Source organism: Schistocerca cancellata, chromosome 10, assembly GCF_023864275.1.
Source record: "Schistocerca cancellata isolate TAMUIC-IGC-003103 chromosome 10, iqSchCanc2.1, whole genome shotgun sequence".
NCBI lineage: Eukaryota > Metazoa > Arthropoda > Insecta > Orthoptera > Acrididae > Schistocerca > Schistocerca cancellata.
In genome coordinates this window covers 52,728,773-52,748,578 of record NC_064635.1, presented here as the reverse complement: position 1 = coordinate 52,748,578, position 19,806 = coordinate 52,728,773, and the positions used below count along the sequence as shown (strand labels likewise).

Here is a 19,806-nt window from a genome sequence, read left to right as displayed (position 1 = left end):
CTCGGCGGCAGTGACGATGCCGGCGGTGACCGATGTAACCACCGCATCAATGGCATCAGTTGAGAGAGGCTCAATAGCGGCAGTGGAGGAGAACAAGTCCCAGTCAGCCTTATTCATAGCCCATCTGCTAGGGCGCCCAGAAGAGTGACGCTGTGGTAGTGACAGAAAAATCGGAAAGTGGTCACTACCACACAGGTCGTCATGCACACTCCAGTGGACAGATGGTAAGAGGCTAGGGCTACAGATTGAAAGGTCAATGGCGGAGTAGGTGCCATGCGCCACACTGAAGTGTGTGGAGGCACCATCATTCAAAATCGAGAGATCGAGCTGCGACAATAAATGCTCAACGGTGGCGCCTCGACCTGTTGCCACTGACCCACCCCACAGAGGGTTATGGGCGTTAAAGTCGCCCAGTAATAAGAAAGGTGGCGGCAATTGGGCTATCAGCGCAGCCAGGACATGCTGCGCGACATCACCCTCCGGTGGAAGGTAAAGACTGCAGACGGTAAGAGCCTGCGGCGTCCACACCCTAACAGCGACAGCCTCTAAAGCTGTTTGTAGAGGGACAGACTCGCTGTGAAGAGAGTTAAGGACATAGATGCAGACGCCACCAGACACCCTTTCATAAGCTGCTCGGTTCTTATAATAACCCCGATAGCCACGGAGGGCGGGGGTGCGCATTGCTGGAAACCAAGTTTCCTGCAGAGCAATGCAGAGGAAAGGGTGAAGGCTGATAAGTTGGCGGAGCTCAGCTAGATGGTGGAAGAAACCGCTGCAGTTCCACTGGAGGATGGTTTTGTCCATGGCTGAGAAAGGCGTGCCGGGACTGGGACGGCAGATTACGCCGCTGGGTCACCTGCTGCCTCCGATTGAGCACCCGTGCTAGTGCTATTGCTATTCACGGCGTCTGAGGGACCGGCGAGATCGAGGTCCTCAGCGGACGCTAGAATCTCCACCTCGTCCCCAGACGCAGAGCTAGAAGGTTGCGATGGGGTGGCTACCACCGCGCGTTCCTTGGGCTTAGAGCTGCTCTTCTTTGATTTCTCACGCTGCTCCTTGGGTTTAACCGGCTGGGAGGGCTTCACCGATTCAGTCTCCGGGACTGAGGAGGATCGGGAAGCCCTTCGACCTGCAGATTGTGGGCACTTAGGCCACTGTCGATCGTCAGCCTTCCCGCCGGTGGAAACCTGGGAAGGGAGGGACCCAAGGGACCCCTTGCGAGCGTGAGAAGCCGAAGAAGTTGGACAGTTCTCCAGCTTAGAAGCGGGGACCGACGTCCCCGATGGGGGGGATGGTGTTGCTCCTGAGGGAGGTGGCACAGGAGCAACCCGGTGGGTAGAGCCCCCCACTGGCAAGGGGGCAGGAGGAGTTGTACCACTCGTCGATCCGGCCGGAAGGCGCGAAACTGATGGGGCTAGCACAGGTGTTGTAGCAGCGGCGTAGGAAGTTGTCATTCGCACTGGATGTAATCGGTCGTATTTCCGTTTGGCCTCAGTATAAGTCAGTCGGTCCAGGGTCTTATATTCCATGATTTTGCGCTCTTTCTGGAATATTCTGCAGTCTGGCGAGCAAGGTGAATGGTGCTCCCCGCAGTTGACGCAGATGGGAGGCGGGGCACATGGAGTATCGGGATGAGATGGGCGTCCGCAATCTCGACATGTGAGGCTGGAAGTGCAGCGGGAAGACATATGGCCGAACTTCCAGCACTTGAAGCACCGCATCGGGGGAGGGATATAGGGCTTGACGTCACATCGGTAGACCATCACCTTGACCTTTTCCGGTAACGTATCACCCTCGAAGGCCAAGATGAAGGCACCGGTAGCAACCTGATTGTCCCTCGGACCCCGATGAACGCGCCGGACGAAATGAACACCTCTACGTTCTAAGTTGGCGCGCAGCTCGTCATCAGACTGCAAAAGGAGGTCCCTATGGAAAATAACACCCTGGACCATATTTAAACTCTTATGTGGAGTAATAGTAACGTTAACATCCCCCAACTTGTCACAAGCAAGTAACCTGCGTGACTGGGCGGAGGATGCCGTTTGTATCAGTACTGAGCCAGAGCGCATTTTAGACAAGCCCTCCACCTCCCCAAACTTGTCCTCTAAATGCTCGACGAAGAACTGAGGCTTTGTGGAGAGAAAAGACTCCCCATCAGCTCTCGTGCAAACTAAGAATCGGGGCGAATAACTGTTACCTCCATCCTGGGACTTACGCTCTTCCCACGGCGTGGCCAGGGAGGGGAACGTTTTCGGATCGTACTTCTGAGCATTAAATTGAGCCCGAGAACGCTTAGAGACTGCTGGCGGCTGGCCGCCAGCGAGAGATGATGTACCACGCTTCATTGCGGGTCATCCGCCCTGATGCCACCTACTCCGACCAAGGGCCCTCCCCACGGGCGCCACCCAGCCACAGCAAAGGCCACCTGGCAGGATGGCCATTGCCGGGAGTCCTGATACCCCAGGAGGATAGGCATCTACTCCTTGGCATACGTGGGGAGTTAACGGCGCAGGCATCAGTAGAGCGATCCCTGTGTTGTCAGGGGGCTACAACCAAGAGGGTACATGGCGGCCCCACCACAACGGACTGGCTACCGTGCTGGATCTTAGGTGCAAAAATGGCCAAGGTCGTCGTCGCAGTTAGAAGAAACACTGCAGAGTGCAGTGTGGTAATCGCCCAAGAGATCGAAAACGAGCGGGACACCATTGCAACGACAAGAAAGACGGCTAAATGTCTAATTGCACGACGGATACAGTGCACCATGTAAGGCGCCCTTCCCCAATTGGCTCGCTCTTCGGAATAATTTAGAAAGATGGAGGTCAAACCCGAGAGGGGACCATCACATAAGGCCAAAACATGTGAGACTCCTTTTAGTCGCCTCTTACGACAGGCAGGAATACCGCGGGCCTATTCTAACCCCCGAACCCGCAGGGGGGGGACTGAGAGTAAATCGAAGAGAGATGAAAGTAATGAGATGCAGCAGAAATGAGAATAGCGAGATACTTTAACATCAGGATTGATGGTCATGAAGTAAATGAAGTTAAGGAATTCTGCAACCTAGGCAGTAAAATAACCAATGACGGACGGAGCAAGGAGTACATCAAAAGCAGACTATCAATGGCAAAAATGGCATTCTTGGCCAAGAGAAGTCTACTAGTATCAAACATAGGCCCTAATTTGAGGAAGAAATTTCTAAAAATTTACGACTGGAGTACAGCATTGTATGGTAGTGAAACATGGACTGTGAGAAAACCGGTACAGAAAAGAATCAAAGCACTTGAGATGTGGTGCTACAGACGAATGCTGAAAATTAGGTGGACTGGTAAGGTAAGGAATGAGGTTCTGCACAGAATCAGAGAGGAAATGAATATGTGGAAAACACTGATAAGGAGAAGGGACAGGATGATAGAATATCTTTTAAGACATGAGGAAATGACTTCCATGGTACTAGAGGGAACTGTAGAGGGCAAAAACTGTAGAGGAAGACAGAGGTTGGAATACATCCACCAAATAATTGAGGACATGGAATGAAAGTGCATCAATCCAGTCAGAAGACTAAAGAACCAAAAAAAAAAATCACAGTGTGGATGTGTGTATTTGGGTGTCTGACAAGGAGAATATGGCAAGCGTCAGAACTTGATTTCCCAGAAACTTCACTCAGTGGAAGAGAGATCAAAACAAGCAAACATGTCTCAGCTTCCCTGCAGATACTCAACCATTTTTGAAAAAAACAATGACCAAAATTTTCAAGGTATTTTCCAGGTACTTCGTGTGGCTTTTACCACACAATATAGTCAGACGATATGGTGGTACATTGGTTAGCATGACACCACCTTAATTTTGCGTTCCTTGCTTGAAACCTGATTATTACTTTTATTTTTCTTTTTCATTTGTACAACAATGTCTGTAAAATGTTACTACATGAATGTTTTCCAGTGTATATTGATATAACATTGTCCTTATTCAAATATCAGAATATTTGTGTACCAAATATTTCTGTGATTGGTATCATCCAAGGAAACACACCAAAACTTCCTGAAGAATAAACATGTGAATAAAATATAAGAATTGATATGAGAATGAACTATCAGAATATGAGAATTTAAAAGGATCGTAACCCATCAGTATACCATACACACATACAGGGTGAACATTAATAAAACTGAAAAACTCCAGCGATGGATTCCTGACTGGAAACGAAAGGAAAAATGTTCTTATGAACATGTGACCAGAAATTGACACTGTGTGCACACAACAACAACAAAAAATCATCCCAGAACACAGTACAGAGCTGCATCACATCCACATCACAATAGAGATGTTCAATATGAACTTCATGCGATGCGATGCAATGCATGCATTCAGACACCGTATCATGGATTCATGCACTCTTTGGCACATTCTAGCTTCTCTCCAAAATTAATCACATGCATTGTGAGCATGCTGTTGAAGGGTCTGAATGTCAGGAACTGGTTCAGCATACACAACACTTTTCAGATGTGTCCAGAGGTAAAAATCCACGGGGTGTTGTGTGATGCGGTACTTGCTTTGGTATAGCCGTACTATGTCTCTAACATTTCCATCTGCCTGGTTGTACACAAAAACAATCTCGGCCTGATTCTGACATGTATACTGGACCATTCTGACGCTTACAGTATACTGTGTCACTCACACAGCCTGCAACATACAACAAACACATGGCACGCGGACACTAGAACCATCAATTGGCAGCACCACCTACCGTGGCCACGATGCATTTCTGAGCACATGTTCATAGGATCATTTTTCCTGCATTTCCAATCAGGAATCAATCCTTGCAGTTTGTCAATTTCGTTAATGTTCATCCCATATACTATACAGTAAATGTGTGATAATTACTGTAAAATCCAATTGTAATTTTACAATTAATATAGCACCCTTGTATCCCCTAACTTGATAAGAAACATTTTATGGTAACCTTCTATGGACACTGGTAGATAACTGAAAACAATAAAAATAAAAGAAACAAAAACAGTGATTTTAAACACAGGATGCAAAATTAAGAAGATGCTACACTAACTACTGAGACGCCATTCTGTCTGAAGATATCGCACAGTAAAAGGCACATATAGTATCTCAAAAATATCTTGTAAACAAACGAGTATCTGAAGATCAAGCCGAGGCACACGTTCGCATATTTTGACCCCTCTTTCACCGAGCGAGGTAAGTATCAAAAAATTGCTTATGTTTCCTAGTTTTGCTCACTACTTTCTTATAGCATCATATTTTGGGATAATTTTTCGTTGCGAAAAGTGTGTTTGTTGCAAGGAAGCATGTAATAAGGATAATGTGTTGTATCCAGTCCAGAATCTCTTGTAGACAGCTCTTTAGATGTTTTGAGTATATTGCCTTGTTATCATATAAAATACTTAAATTACTAAAAGTACCAACATTTCGGCTGAGTTGCAACCACCTTCCTCAGTGAAAATACTGATAAACTGGGGTGTGGTCACACGAGTATATTACGTTGTTGGCACTGTCACTAGACCACTGCCATCACATTTATTAGATTTTATTGGTCTTAAAATAAAATTGGTGGGTATAAGTAGAGAGGGGGCCATAAGGGGTTGAATACCTGTGGTTTGCACAGCTCGCTGGCAACTGGTAATCTGCTACAAATCAGTGACAAGCTACTGTGGGCCGTGTTTCCCTGCTGCTAGTAGCAGAGAGACGTCGCCACTCGTGCATACGGTATTTGTCGGGTCGGTCGTGACAGTGTCCAATGAATCTGCTGCCCTGCAATCACATTTGGCCTCTCACAGTGGGATTCCTGGGAGCCTGTATCCATCATCCCTGTTGATGTTGTCAGGCTGTTTCAGGGATTCAATTGACTCTGTTATTTTTACTGTGTGCATCCACAGCTCTCTCGTCAGTGCCCGTGCCTCTCGAAACTCGACAACCTGCCCACAATGGCAACAGTGCTCCGTTAGAGCCAATGTGTTGTATCGCCTCAACTGAACGTGGCACTTGTGCACTGCTACACTGGTGTTAATAGACTCTGGTTTCCCCACTGGAGGTTGCACTCCACTCACATTGCATCTCACATACATCGGCAGCTTTGAGGAGTTTATTGGATCCTTAGTGGAACCTGCCAAATCCCGGATCCTGCAGACACTTTGGAAGACTGATCTGACACCTATTCAGTGAAGCATATTGCCAACACCATCACCGACACCCTTGACGTACAGTAAAGGTAAGAACACCACTGGGAATTGTTATTTCATTTCACTTTCTGTATCTGACTTCCTGCTCAACTTGTACTCTCTCCAAGTATATCTTCTTGTTTTCTTATCATATCTGGCCAAAATGTCCATACATCTTAGCATTTTAAATAATTTGTAAGTTGACCAATTAATACACCTAGAATGCTTTTAGTGAGCTCTTTAAACAGTTGTGCATTCTGACAGTAGCCTCAGAGGTACATCTTTAATGTTTCTGGTCCGTCAATCCTCAGATGCTATTAATACAGGTGGTTATAAATTAATTATACAGAAGTAACCTTTAATTGTGAAAGTGGTTAGTAACTTACAGAAATGTTTGATACAGCACTAAATGCAGAATACTCCAAGTTTTATTTCCACCCAACACTGTTAGATCCTGATGTTCCCATTACGTGGCATGACTGAACGAGTTAATAGAACAGTCATCACGGAGTCACAAAACAGTGCAGGGTGCGTACAGTGTTATTTATGGTTTCAAGAATCCAAATCTACTACTAAAGTTCAGAAAAAATTCAGGACTAAATATCACACACCAACATCTCAAAGACAAACTGTTTTTAATTAGTGCAGATGTTTCACCAAAACTGGCTTTGTATCACATAAGACAAACAAGTCTGGCAGGCTTACATTTGTAGTCCAGGTAAATCAACGAGACACACCAGCTCAAAATTGAATATGGGAGTGTTACAGTGTGGAAGATATTATGGAAATGCCTGTCATTCAAACCCTACAAACCGGAATGTTGCAAGATTTAAGAGAAAGTGACAAAGAAAAATGAGCCGAGTTTTGTGTAGAAATGTCTAACAAAATGAAGACTGAAGATTACTTTCTCAATAAACTTGTGTTCAGTGAAGAAGTCACCTTCCGTACTTGTGGCAAAGTCAAAGTTCAGATAGGGGCGTGGAGGCACCACGTCATGAAATTGAATACGTACAGGACTCACCATAGGTAAATGTTTTTTTGCACTCTTAAGCTGTAACAAGATTTACAGTCCTTTCTTTTTCGCTGCGTCAACTGTAACTGGCCTATCGTGCCTGAACATGCCCGAACATTATCTAATGCCTCAATTACGACAGCATATGGGCACAGAATCTATTTTCCAGCAAGATGGTGCACCATCATGTTGTCATTGTGCAGTTGTCCCATATCTCTGTAGGAGCGTGCTGATTTGAATTGGATGTTGTGAAACAATATCCTGGCCATCATCATCATCATCATCATCATCATCTGGTTCAAACCCAATGGACTTCTGTGTGTAGCATTACATAAAGACAGAGTGTTTGTTACTTCGTGTCCAGGAAACGTCGACAAGCTGCGACAATGGATAACACGAGCATTTTCCACCATACAACAAGTCTTCCTTCATAGGATTTGGCAGGAAACTGATTACACATGGAACATTTGTCATGTCACAAAAGGTAGCTGTACTGAAAATTTGTAAGTAAATCTTTAACATTACTGCATTCAGTGCTGCGTGATACATTTATGAAGGTTATTTACCTTTTTCACAATTAGAGTTTACTTTTGTGCAACTAATTCATAAACATGCTGTATAATAAAACCTCACTACCTCATGAAGTTTGTCATCAAAACTTAATGATATTTTGAAAACAGTAACACTGCATGATGTCAAAGATTTTTTGTAGTGGCATCCTTGTACAAAACCTTCTTGGTGCAAAGACTATGTCAAATCAGAGTCAAAACTCTAGCTTTCAAAGATAATCACAGTCTTCTTAGTCAAGAGATAACTGTCTGCCAGGAGCAAAATTTACCTCCCTTAAAGTGGTGTTCAAGTCTGTGACTGGGGCAGGTGATGCCAGTGCTGTTCCACTCCTACAGAGCAGCCCAGAGTGGGACACGATGAGAGGGGGTTAGCGCCTCGTTGCCAATTTGCCACATATGCATATGTTAATCTCGCCCTCCAGGTGATGCCATACCACTAACAAAAGTTAGAATTCCAAGTAACATGACCAGACTGAAAATGAACTTGAGCGCCACTGCAAAAGAGGCAGACTTTGCTCCTGGCAGTCAGCCACCACCTGATGATCATCTTCAAAAGTTCGAGCTTTAACTCCGATTGAGGAGGTCCGTAAACCGAGAAGATTTTGTACCTCAGCTACATTCATAAATTTCTACATTATTAAGCGACTATCCCGGAACCCAATACCAGTTGCAGATTGGACATCTGGCGGCTCTCAGGGAGCTCAAGAATTTGACTTTTAATATCTCGTGTAATTATTGACAGAATTTAAAAATTTAAAATGCTGTCATAGTCAAAATATTAAGAGGTATAATCTTACATTCAAAGTTTAACAGAATAAGACAAGTATCACAGTTAGAAACCATTAGCAGCAGAACTGATAGTATGCAAATACAGAGACTTGACTCGTGCAGAGTTTGGGAATGAAAGCAACTGGTGATTTCCAACGAACTTTACGCATCACTTCAAATCTTTATGAACCTTTTTCTCACTGACACCCCCTCGTGATGCCAATTGAGGAGCTACTCGACCGAATAGTAGCGGCTTCAGTCAAGAATACCATCATAATGACCGAGAGAGCGGTGGGCTGACCCCACGCCCCTCCTATCCGCATCCTCCACTGAGAATGACATGGCGGTCAGATGGTCCCGGTAGGCCGCTCGTGGCCTGACAATGGAGTGCTTTATACTACCAAGTCTATTCATAACGAAATGAAGGGGGTGGGGAAGGGGGAGAGGGGAAGGTGGCATTCACATTGTTAAGGAATTATCTGCCACTATAAAATTATTGCAAAGCTGTTTTTAAACTTAAACTGTGTCCTTAACCTGTGCCAAATTTTATAAATATGTATACTGCAAATGAGGTCTTGCTCATCACTAGATAGTCGTGTATTAATAATCAATCATTTTGTGTGGCTCAATGGCTGGTGCAAGTCTTACACTTTCACGTCACATTGCTTACTTCTGTGTCCCTAACCTACCCCACCTATGCCAACAGGGAAAAAGGGGCTCTACAGTTTAATATGGGGTGCAAACCATGTGTCATTCTTGTTGGCAGGTGAAGGCTAGGTTAAATGTGGACTGAAACAATCCATGATCTGACCAGGATTTGATCCTCTGACTGACGAGGACTTTACCACTACATCACCGGGTACAGCTGAAGGTTGATAAACAGTATTCTAATAATATGCCACAGTAATCTCAAATCAGATAAAGACAGTTTGCATGATTATACCATTCAAAAAAGAAACAACTCACCACGAAGGAATTTTCAAAGGAGACAGAAATCTGTAGATGCAACGTACATTCACAGGCGGATAAATGATTACAATTTCAGAAAAAAATGGTGGATGTATTCAGGAGAAAGAGCTTCACAAATTGAGCAAGTCAATTAACCGTTGGTCCACCTCTGCCTCTTATGCAAGCAGTTATTCTGCTTGGCATTGACTGATACACTTGTTGGACGTCCTCCTGAAAGATCATCATCATCATCATCATCATCATCTTCAATAGTTTCCAGCCTCTGGCTGGGTCTGTTTGGAACATAACCTCTCCATCGTCTTCTGTCTTCCCACCACCTCTCCGTCTTCATTTTGGTCCAGTCTTCTCCTTTCTTCTGTACGCATTCCTCCGCTGCTTTCAGCCATCTCTCTCTTGTTCTCTTTCCTCCCAGTTTCATCTCGTGGGTATTCTCTTCTCCTCCATCCGCTTAACATGCCCATTCCATCTCTGCCTTGATTTCTCTATCTCCTCCTGTAATGGTTCCACCTTCATTAACTCTCTGATCCTCTCATTTCTTAACCAGTCTATCTTTGTCACTCCAACACTGTTCCTCAAGAATTTCACCTCACTAGTTTGTACTTTGCTTTTCTCTCTTCCTTTCATAACCCAGGTTTTGGATGCATATGTCAGGATCAGGACATAGTATGACTGGTATATAACCTTTTTACTGATCTGGGGTACATCCTTGCTCCATATCAGGCTTCTCACACTCTTCCGAAATGCTTCTGCTCAGGCTTCCTAGGTACTTTAAACTCATCACTCTCCTCAATCGTTCCCCATCAATTGTTATTCCAGCTGTTCCTCTCTCCTTCGTTCTCGTTTGATAATCATCTCACTCTTACTTATACTAAATTTCATCCCATATTCTTGTACTGTTCATTCCCATACACCCAACTGCTCTTGTACTTCCTCCTCCTTATTCCCCCAGATCATCTGCAAACACCATAGCTTTCATCTTTCCTTCACCAATTACTTGTGCTACTGTACTCATTATGCCATCCCTCACTACAATGAAGAGTAATGGTGACAGTGCACTTCCCTGCCTCAAGCCATTCTTCTGTTCAGTCCAAGTTGATCTCTCTCCTTCCACTTTCACACAGCTCACACTTCCATGGTACATTTCCTTTATCCTCCACATAATCTGTTTTGCTTCTCCTCTGTTCTCCAGGGCTTTCCACACTTTGCTTCTACATACACTATCGTACACTTTTTCAATGTCCAGGAAGGCCATTATTAGATCTATTGCATATTCATAATGCTGTTCCTGGAGTTGTCCTGAAAGATACTGTGCCAAACTCTGTCCAACTGGCATTACAGATCATCAAAATCCTCCGATGGTTAAAGGGCCCTGCCTGTATTGCTCCAAATGTTCTCAATTGGGGGAAATCTGGCAATCTTGCTGCCATGAAGATAAGCAGCAGAAATTCTCACCATGTGCAGGTGGACATTATTTTGCTGGAATGTATGCCCTGGATGACTTGTAATAGTCGGCAACAAAATGGGCATAGAATATTGTTCACACACTGCTCTGCTGTAACGGTGCTGTGGATGACCATCAGAGGGGTCTTTCTATGGAAAGAAATGGCATCCCATACCATCACTCCTGATCGGAACCTGGCTATCGGGCCTCATGGCAGGCGATAGTCAGGTTGGCAGCCCACCATTGTCCGTGGCATCTCCAGACACACCTTTGACCAGGAATCTCGTTTACTGGAGTAGAATTGTCTGCAGTTATGAGTCCTGCTTTGAATTGAGCCCTAATAACCAGCAAAGACACGTCTGGAGACCACCTGGACAGCAGTGGGCCATCCGAAGATGCCCCGGACAATGGTGGGATATCAACCTGACTGTCACCTGCCATATTGCCCAACAACCAGGGCCGATGATGGGGTGCCATTTCTTTTCATAGCAGGATCCCTTGGGTTGTCATCTGCAGCACACTTATGGCCAGTGGTACACCAACGATATCCTACACTCCATTTTTTTGTCCTTCATGGAAAGCCATCCTGGGCTTAAACTTCAGCAAGACAAAGCTCAGCTGCCCACGGAGAGTGTTTTTATGCTTGCCGAACCCTAACTTATCCAGCAAAGTCGTTGGGTCTCTCCACAACTGAGAATGTCCTTCTATCTTGGGATTCTGACAATCTAAAGCACCAGTTGGACAGAATGTGGCACAATATCCCTCAGGTGGGCATCCAACAACTTTCTCAGTCAATGCCAAGCAGACTAACTGCTTGCATAAGAGCCCTGAGTTGGACCAATGTGTTAATCACTTGCTCAATTAGTGAAGTTCTCTCTCTTGAATAAATCGTCCTATTTTTCTGGAATTTTTATCACGTGTGTGTGTCCTTTTCTTCCCTTTTTCTTAAAGTGTACATAAATTCACTGTCTTCACAAGTTAACACCTGCATATAGGTACATATCTTTCAAAGCACTCATTAACACTTATTTATCACTAAAAAAAAGGACATTGACACTGATGGTATATTTTCGTTTTTATAGCTGATTTCATGACTGTTCCCAATGCTCTAACGGAAGACCTGTTCATCATGAGGCATTTCAAACAGTGGTGTTTTGTGTGTTCAGTGTCCAGTTCCAACCATATGACTAGCTCACCTGGCAAAATACTGTCCACAAAACAGAATCAGTATGGCTATGGAGTTGAAAAGATGCCTTTGGCACATTAAGAAAACCTCAAAAATTTTCACAGAATGGTGCTACAAACTGATGACCTCCAATAACAACTAAGGATGATTTTTCAAAATAGGTACTCACTGAAACTCAGTTATTGTTTACTTGAAACATGATACTGCCAGAGTGTCCATGAAATACTAGTTTATTGTGAAATTATTATATCACAATCACACAAAGGACAAGCTGACATGAGAAATAGGAGGAATAAAAAAGACCCCCAAAGTCGTTGGGCACTCACGTGTCCACAAGCATGCAGCAATCACTGCAACAACTGAAGTTGGCAAATTGAATATGCATGTAAGAAAACTGTATGTTAAACAATGGAAGATCTGAGCTGGACTAACAACAAATACAATGGCTAGATTCTTACTCACCACACTGAGGAGGCATAGAGTGGCAGACAGGCACACTGAAAGAAGACTGCAACTTGTCACTTCCCGTACCAGCAATGGATTTACAACTTACTGAGGGCAATTCCAGAGCAAATGTTTTTTTTTGGCACAATTAATTAAAGAGGCTGTAGTAAAGACTGATGCACTAGCTTTTGGGGAAGTTAAGTGCAGAAAGAGAAGCAGGGAAAATCACATAATGCTAGAGACAGAAAGCTGGATGAAACCTGAAATTGATATCAGTGGGAGTTTTTGGGAAAATATGAGTGTATATTGAAAGGATAGAGAAATGGTAAGTGGAGGTTGTGTATTTGTCACAGTAGACAATAAAATCAAATCCACCGAGATAGAAATTGAAGCTGCATGAGAGACTGTTTGGGCAAGACTCAGTATCAGGGGTGGGCATAAGATGACAATTAGATCCTTCTGTCACCCACCAGACTCATCTCATGATGTAACAAAAACTGTACAGAAAATCTCAGTTCACTTGTATGTAAGTTCCCAAATCATACTGCAATCATCAGTAAAGACTTTAAAAATTCAACAATTAATTGGGTCAGTTACAGTTTTGGCAGTGGTGAGTGTGGTACAACATCCTGTGAAACTTTAGTAATGCCTTTTCTGAAAACTACCCACAACAGATAGTTACAAACCCCACTCATGATGAAAATACATTACATGTAATGGCAACAAACAGACCTGACCTCTTTCAGGATGCCCACATCAAATCTGTTATCAGTGAGCAAGAAGCGGTTGAGGCAACAATGGTTACCAAAGTACAAAGGACAGCTAAAACAAGCAGAAAGATGTATATGTCCAGTAGACTAGATAAAAAAAAATCAGTGGTGTCATATCTCAATGAGAAACTTGAAACTTTCAGCACAGGCCAAGGGCACACAGAGGAACTACGGCTCAAGTTTAAAAGATTAGTTGAACATGCACTGGACAGATACATACCCAGTAGAATAGTCCATAATAGGAGGGACCCTCCACGTATACCGTCACTGTAAAGAAACTTCTAAAGAAAGAGAGATTATTGCATAATAGATGTAAAACAAAGGATATGCCTATAGACAGATATGCTGAAGGAAACGTGTTTGGCTGTCAAGACAGCAATGCACGATGCCTTCAGTGACTACCACGCAGAATACTGTCACACGATGTTTTACAAAACCCAAAGAAATTCTGGTTGTATGTAAAGCCTGTTAGCGGCATCAAAGTTAGTACCCAGTCCCCAGCGACGGAGACAGGAACTGAAATTGAGAGTAGCAAAGCAAAAGCTAAAATGCTTAACTCCACTCTCACATGCTCCTTTACAAAGAACAACCCAGGAGTATTGTATCAGTTTAATCCTTGTACCACTGACAAGCTGAATGAAATAAGTATTAGTGTCAGTGGTGTTGAGAAACAGCTGAAATCATTAAAATTGAACGAAGCTCCAGACGCCAATTGAATCCCTGTCAGGTTCTATACTGAATTTGCAGTTGAGTTGGACCCTCATCCCACTATAATCTATAGTAGATCCCTTGAACAAAAAACCTTGCCCAGTTCTTGGAAAAAAGCACATGTCACGCCCTTTTACAAGAAGGGTAGTGGAAGTGACCTCCAAAACTACCATCCAATATTCCTGACATCTATTTGTCGTAGAATATTAGAATATATTCTGAGCCTAAACATAATGAGGTATCTCGAACAGAGTGACCTCAATGCCAACCAGCACAGATTCCGAAACATCGATCACGAGAAACCCAGCTCGCACTGTTCTCACTTGACATACTAAAAGCTTTGGATTAAGGCAGTTGGGTAGATGCAGTAATTCTTGATTTTCAAAAAGCATTTGACTCAATAGCACACCTATGCTTATTGTCAAAAGTATGATCATACGGGTATCACGTGAAATTTGTGACTGGATTGAGGACTTTTTGGTAGAGTGGATGTAGCATGTTATCTTGGATGGAGAGTCATCATTAGTTGCAGAAGTAAGTCGGGTGTGCCCCAAAGAACTGTGTTGGGACTCCTGCTGTACATGTTGAACATTAATGACCTATCAGACAATATTAATAGCAATGTCAAACTTTTTGAAGATGATGCAGTAACCTACGATGAAGTACTTTCTGGAAGAAGCTGCATGTTAAACCCAATTCACACTTTTCTCGCGTGGGGTACTGAAAGCTTTGGATCAAGGCAACCCGGTAGACATGGTGTTTCTTGATTTCCAAAAAGCATTTGAGTCAGTACCACACCTACGTTTATTGTCACAAAAACCATCATATGGGGGTATCAAGTGAAATCTGAGGACTTTTTGGTAGGGTGGAAACAGCATGTTATCTCGGATGGTGAGTCGTCGTCAGATGTAGAAGTAACTTCGGGTGTGCCCCAGGGAAGTGTGGTTTTGGGACCCTTACTGTTCATGTTGTATATTAATGACCTTGCAGATAATATTAATAGTAACAACAGGCTTTTTGCAAATGAAGTATTACCTGAGAGAAGCTGCATAAATATTGAGTTAGATCTTGATAAGATTTCAACATGGTGCAGAGATTGGCAATTTGCCCTGAATCTTCAGAAATGTAAATCCATGCACTTCACAAAACGAAAGAATGTAGTATCCTATAACCATAATATCTGTGGTGTCACCGCCAGACACCACACTTGCTAGGTGGTAGCCTTTAAATCGGCCGCGGTCCGCTAGTATACGTCGGACCCGCGTGTCGCCACTGTCAGTGATTGCAGACCGAGCGCCGCCACACGGCAGGTCTAGAGACACTTCCTAGACTCGCCCCAGTTGCACAGCCGACTTTGCTAGAGATGATTCTCTGACAAATTACGCTCTCATTTGCCGAGACGATAGTTAGCATAGCCTTCAGCTACGTCATTTGCTACGACCTAGCAAAGCGCCATTATAAATTGCTATTTATCTGGTGATGCATGTACCGTCAGACCGATGTTCACCAATTATGAATTAAAGTTAAGTATTCCATCAGCTATGTACTTTATTTGCTACTATAAATTCCCTTAATGTTCCAGACCTCACGCCAGCCTGCGTGAGCTTAACGCGTGCCTTTCGGCTACCAATCATAGTGGCTTGGCTGTCTTGCCAAGTCACAACAATATCAACGAGTCACTGTTGGAATCGGTCAACTTGTACAAATACCTGGACGTAACACTTTGTAGGGATATGAAATGGAATATCACATAGGCTCAGTCATGGGTAAAGTAGGTGGAACAATACTGGGAAGTGCAATCAGTCTGCAAATGAGATTGCTTGCAAATCACTCGTGCGACACATCCTAGAATACTGCTCAAGTGCGTGGGACCCATACCAGATAGGACTAACAAGGGACACAACACATACAGAGAAGGGCAGCACGAATGGTCACAGGTTTGTTTAATCCACGAGACAGTGTCACAGAGATACTGAAGGAACTGAAATAGCAGACTCTTGAAGACAAACGTAAACTATACCAAGAAAGTCTATCAACAAAGTTTCAAGAACCGGCTTTAAATGATCACTTTAGAGATACACTACAACCCCCACATACTGCTCACACAAGGATTGTGAGGATAAAATTAGAATAATTACTACACACACAGAGGCATTCAATCAATCATTCTCCCTGCACTCCATAAGTAAATGGAACAGAAAGAAACCCTCTGCCATGAACCTCATGGTAGTTGTAGAGTATGGCTGTAGATTTCAAATATTTTCATAATTAGGAAATCAAAGTTATTGTGTTTTTTGTGGCTGCATGTATGGTATCACAGATGACATATTGGATTCAGATAAATTATGTCCACCATTTTGATGATATGGATATGGAAATGGAAATGAGCGTTTGGTGTCATTGGCCGAGAGGCCCCTTACGAGGCAGGTCTGACACTACACTGGGCAACCTACGTGCCGGATGGGGATGAAATGATGATGAAGACAACACAACACCCAGTCCCTGAGTGGAGAAAATCCCTGACCCAGCCGGGAATCGAACCTAGGCCCCTTAGAACGGCAGTCCGTCACGCTGATCATTCAGCTAATGAGGCGAACATTTTGATGATGTCATAAGTCACAGCTGGTACTCTGTGTCATATGGTTCAGTATTTCTGATGAATTACTATATTTTACAATAACACAAACCTCCCCGCTATGCAGCAGTAAAAATAAAGAGTGAAAATAAAGATACTCTGGCCAAATGAAGTGTTTCGCGCAAATCATAAAACTTGTGAGTGCAGTACAGTAATGTATCCCAAAAAACATACACTTCATGAAGTTAAAACAATTAGTGTGCTGCTTATTCATCCACTGTCAAACTCATGTTACATCGAAGACACCTCTGATTAAGCAGTGTACTGAAGGAAAGGATACAATACAATTCATAAACTTTGACCAGTGACACTATTAACAAGTATTACGACCATGACCCCACGTAATCATGCATATTTTAACCATACAAGTACTGGGACTCCTGAGTGAAGATGGAGTTCTTGGTCACGTATACTCTTGTTACACGAAAATATCAGAACACAGCAGAGGAAATGGGTAATTTTATTAGGAACATAAATATAACTATGCAATGAGCAATTTAAAAGATTATTGCAACACATTTGTTGGCTCTGTCATCAAACAATCAAACTGTGACCTTCCAACTTAAATCTTGGGCTACATTAGAGATTAGTCTTTCGCTATGACCTTAACTTTTAAAAATATTATTTTGTGATACATTGCTTTCCACCACCAATTCAAACCTTTCAAACTTAAACCTCGTGCTACTCTACAGATCAGTACATCACCAAAAACTTCATTTTCAAGATATATCTTGTTGTGTGACATTTATTGGCTTTGCAATATGCAAGCAAATTTTCACTAACTGAAGTCAGTGCAGCTCAGCGGGACATAATCACTTCACATACACGGAGGGATTAGTTTGAGAAAACATTTCATATGCACTTACACAAGTGAGCACTGACAAGCAAGTTTCAGTGTCTATTTAAAGAGACTTTTTCCTACAGTACGTTCTCTGCAGTGACTCTAGCACATAAAGATTTGTTTGGAATGATAAAAATTATACACAAAAGGGGCAGGGTGCATTTATGTCAATTATTCAACACCCAGTGACACTATTACAGTGAGTTTACTGCAGAAAATTGTCAACAAGTGTCAATATTGAACCACAACAAGGCAGAACCAAATTATACAAGTTTATAGTAACAGATTTGTTTGTATTAAAGAATAAAACACTTGCCAGTACAATATAGGAAATATAATCAAAGCAAAAATACTTATACATATATACTATGGATATACTGTGCTTAATATTAAATAAATTCGCAATACGTAATCTAAGTAGGCGTTGGCAAGGGTATCCAGATACTGTCCCTGACCAAAGCACAATGATGTACCTACAGAATCCCAACTGAAGCCTCTGTCTTCTCCTTGTCCAAGCGGATGTTTTTCTGTCTGACATGTGCCAAGCCCGTTCTTCATGCTGTCTTCCTGCAGGCAGACAGAACGTGAAACGAGAAATTAGCGAAAACTCAGCCTAAATGAATCAAACTGGCACGGACATAAAAAACATTTAACGCTAGTTAGCACTCCGTTTATGAAATTGAATACCATTTTATCTCTGCTGATGACGGTCCAAGCGCTCAAATTTCAAGATATACACAATGAACACATATTTCCAACATATGTTTAATATCCTGTGATTTAACAGGCAATTAACGACAGTAAAAAAACTATAAGTTTCAAAATAAACAGGGCAAGCGGCCCTTCGTAAATAAACCGTATCGACAACAGGATTTTCTTTATTTCAACTGGTATGTATGATGTAAATGATACGTCAGTTACTTCCCATGATTCCACGATAAAAATTTATTGTCTCTCGGTAATGTAAGGTTACTGACCTTAATCAAGTCAACAAGTTGATATATATCAATCTTCTTTACGAAATTACATCGAAAATTTGTTAATGTAAACAACAGTAAAAATAGAGCTATGGGTGAAAGGCTCCTACCACAGTATCTTGCTGTAACACGCAAGAGACAATATTTACCATTTTCACTTTGCATCACTCCTTTCTAAACATTTTCCTAGAATTGACATTACTACAGACCTTAAAATTCTTTGGCAAAGATATCACTCATAAATTACATGTGCAATGATGACGCGTATGACTTGCTACGCAGTAGTCAGTTTTGAAACATTACTGCTAGCTTCGATTAAACAATATGCTGTTCAGCGTTGAAATATATATAGCTATATATATTACTAAAAAGTACTTTCAGTTCATACCCCCTATAATGTGATCTTACGCGAAAACACCTAGAGCGGCAAAGACAGTTACGGAAACTGCTCCATCACTCCGCGGAAAATCACTGACTAGGTGGGACATTTAAAACGGCATCATGATTCACAGTTGTAGACGTGATGTCACATGTGATTCTGTACTTGGAAATAAAAGAGAATCCATGCAGCGATCCCTCAAGTGCCCAAGTGAAAACACCCTGCGATGTTGACTATATTTAAAACATTGTGGCCAACCAAAAATTGAATGAAGCACAAAGCTTAGAGAAGCTTAAAATGTTTCTATACCTTTCTAATTCTCAGTTTTCGTCGTGTCGCTCAAAAAATTAAATTGAGAACTGTAGATGCTAGTCTATTTTCTATTAGTCACTTTGGTAAATGAGATGTTAAGTCTCAGGGAGAGCATGAGACATTATTAGTATTATGAAAACCAGATCAAAGTATATTATAATGTGACACGATGTTTAAGTGGACACTGAATTAGAAAAACGCCCATAATAGATGATTTTAAACCAATTCTAGCTTGGCGCTGTCTAGCCTGTTTTGCGACAGTACAAAACGAGCTGCCCTTCTTTGAACATTTTCGATGCCCTCCACCAATACTAGTGGATGCAGATCCCACATCACATGATCGTACCCCAGAAGAGGATGTACAAGCATAGTGTAGGAAGTTCCTTTAGTACCGATTTCTGGGGAAACTCTAAAACAGCAAATAGCACTTTTAAACTACAAAAAAGGGCCATTAGAATCTTGTTTGTGTGCAAGCCTAGAGGCTCTTGTAAACCCCTGTTCAAGAAATCTGGTAGTCCTCCATTACCATGTGTATACATTATGGAAACCCTTTTGTTCTTTAAATTAAATGTAATAGGCAAGGACTGAAAAAAAAAAAACTGTGATATACATG

General features: G+C 42.6%; 1 protein-coding gene across 4 annotated transcripts in view; it reads right to left on the bottom strand.

Moving 5' to 3' along the window:
* LOC126106784 (zinc finger protein 26-like) overlaps positions 1-18,807 on the bottom strand; it is a 77,416-nt gene extending 58,609 nt beyond the window's left edge. The window contains exons 1-2 of one of the 4 annotated variants that reach the window (XM_049913168.1): positions 18,712-18,807; positions 18,003-18,092 (exon numbers count right to left, since the gene is read on the bottom strand). In XM_049913168.1, coding sequence (XP_049769125.1) covers positions 18,003-18,083 — 81 coding nt within the window. In that variant the 5' untranslated portion in view covers positions 18,084-18,092; positions 18,712-18,807. Of the gene's footprint in view, positions 1-18,002; positions 18,093-18,212; positions 18,437-18,612 lie in introns of those variants that run through there. The other 3 variants (XM_049913166.1, XM_049913165.1, XM_049913167.1) reach the window with 3 other exon arrangements.
* Positions 18,808-19,806: the final 999 nt, after the last annotated feature.